Source organism: Anarrhichthys ocellatus, unplaced genomic scaffold, assembly GCF_004355925.1.
Source record: "Anarrhichthys ocellatus isolate YVR2014 unplaced genomic scaffold, GSC_Weel_1.0 scaffold7436, whole genome shotgun sequence".
Taxonomy (NCBI): Eukaryota; Metazoa; Chordata; class Actinopteri; order Perciformes; family Anarhichadidae; genus Anarrhichthys; species Anarrhichthys ocellatus.
In genome coordinates this window covers 419-2283 of record NW_022287410.1, presented here as the reverse complement: position 1 = coordinate 2283, position 1865 = coordinate 419, and the positions used below count along the sequence as shown (strand labels likewise).

General features: G+C 43.6%; 1 protein-coding gene across 1 annotated transcript; it reads right to left on the bottom strand.

Annotated features, from left to right (window-relative positions):
- Positions 1 to 256: 256 nt before the first annotated feature.
- On the bottom strand, positions 257 to 1600 carry LOC116380504 (nuclear protein 1-like). Its single transcript, XM_031842409.1, has 3 exons — positions 1415 to 1600; positions 1175 to 1311; positions 257 to 554 (listed from the first exon to the last, which is right to left on the bottom strand). The coding sequence occupies exons 1-2, from the start codon at positions 1509 to 1511 to the stop codon at positions 1184 to 1186; spliced, it is 225 nt and encodes a 74-aa protein (XP_031698269.1). The 5' UTR covers positions 1512 to 1600; the 3' UTR covers positions 257 to 554; positions 1175 to 1183.
- Between the last annotated feature and the right edge of the window lie 265 nt (positions 1601 to 1865).

Genomic DNA, 1865 nt, shown 5'->3' with positions numbered 1-1865 from the left:
GTAGACATTAGGGTGGTAGCATTAGCATGCTAACAAGCTAAACTAAGTTGGTGAACATTATATGTGCTGAGCATTAGCATGTTAGCATTTGGCTTCACAGTCTAATCGTCTAATCGTCTAATCTTTATTCATGAATTACTGGATTATTTAACACTTTCAGAGAAGTAAAAAGTATTCAAATAAAACATGTAACTCTCTGGTTAACTGAATGACCCTCAGAGACATTTTTTTAAGGTGAAATAAGCCAGAGAGTCAAGTTATTTAAGAATATTTTTAATAGTAAAAGCACCTTTTAAAAGAATCCAATGAAAGCCTGTCACAATACTGAAAGCACCACCACAATCACATGTGCACCCTCGTGGTCCGAGCAGGGACCAGGTACCGCCACCACAGGTGAGTGCTCTCCAACAACCCGCAGGGGGAGGAGCCACAGTCTGCCGCCATGATGGAGGTCTGGATCTGCGGGCTCCTCTTCACGCTCCCGCCATCTGTACGTCTCGTTCTGTCGCCATGGAGGCCGTGGTCGGTGTCCGGGATGAGCCGTCCGAGTCGCCCTGGATCAGAGGAGGAAACGGGTCACAGTCTGGTTCTGGTTCAGTGAAGACACTTTACTGTACCGGAGTCAGTGCTGCTGACAAACACTGCATGTATACAGTATATACATATACACACATACACATATATATATATATATACACATATATACATATACACATATACACACATACATATATATATATATATATACATATACATTCATATTTTATTATGTTATTCTTGCTAGCAGCCCTGACTCCACTCAATCTCTAAAACAAACCTTTTGACCCAAACATTCTAAAAGTTCAGAAATGTTCAAAACCTCATTCACAAATTGTCCAATTTAAAGTTTGCAGTGAATCATTAAAGATCTACGATGAGTCAGCAGCTTCACTGAGCACAAAGCAAAGCGTCACGGTGAGCAAAGAGTTAAACTTCTTGGTGCTGGTTGGTCGTGTCCACAGAGGGTCGGGCATGAAAGGATCACGTGTCACCGTTAGAGTGAGAGATCCCTAAAGGAAACTGGCTGGTTGTGTTTACGCACAGAGCGCTTTAGATGACGCAACAGCTCCTCCACCAACAAGCCGCTCTGTATAGTGAGCTCACGTGCACAGAGAGGAGCATCACACCAGCTCACCTTCACCTCTCACTCCTTGGCTTTCTTCTCCGTGTTCTGGAGCTTCTCCACGATCTTGCGCTCGTGTCCGGACGGGTTGTGTCGGTTGGTGTTGTCGCTGGCCTCCTTCTTTGTGCGTCCTTTACGGGCCGAGCCTTCTGTGGAGAGGAACACACTTAAACTCTAGTTTAATAAAGCAACATGAGAGATGTGTGTGGAGTTCTGTGAGTGGAGTCAGAGAGAGAAGGACGAGTGACTCACCTGTGTATTTATCCGTCAGGTTATAATATTCATACTGGTCATAATGCTCGTCTTCAAAGCTCGACGGCTTCAGGTTCTTCACGTCCACGTGACTCATGATGTAATAAAATGTTTAAATGTTAAAAACTCAAAAACCTGTTTCTGTCTTCAGTCTGAGCAGAAAACAACAAGATGTTCAGTCCGGAATGTTCCGTGTGTTTTTATAACGGAGACACTGAGCTCCTCCTCCTCCACACACACACACACACACACACACACACAGTGAGTGTGAGTGTGTGTCTCTCTGCGTGTGAGTGTGTGTGTGTGTGTGTGTTGTCAAACACCTCGTGGCTGTTCCATCTAAACAGACTTTGGACTCAGAGAGTAAAAGAGAAACACGTTGACGTTGAGAATAAAGTGAAAAATGAAGAGAAACATAAACTTATTGATTATAGAAAGAATAGAAACCCTT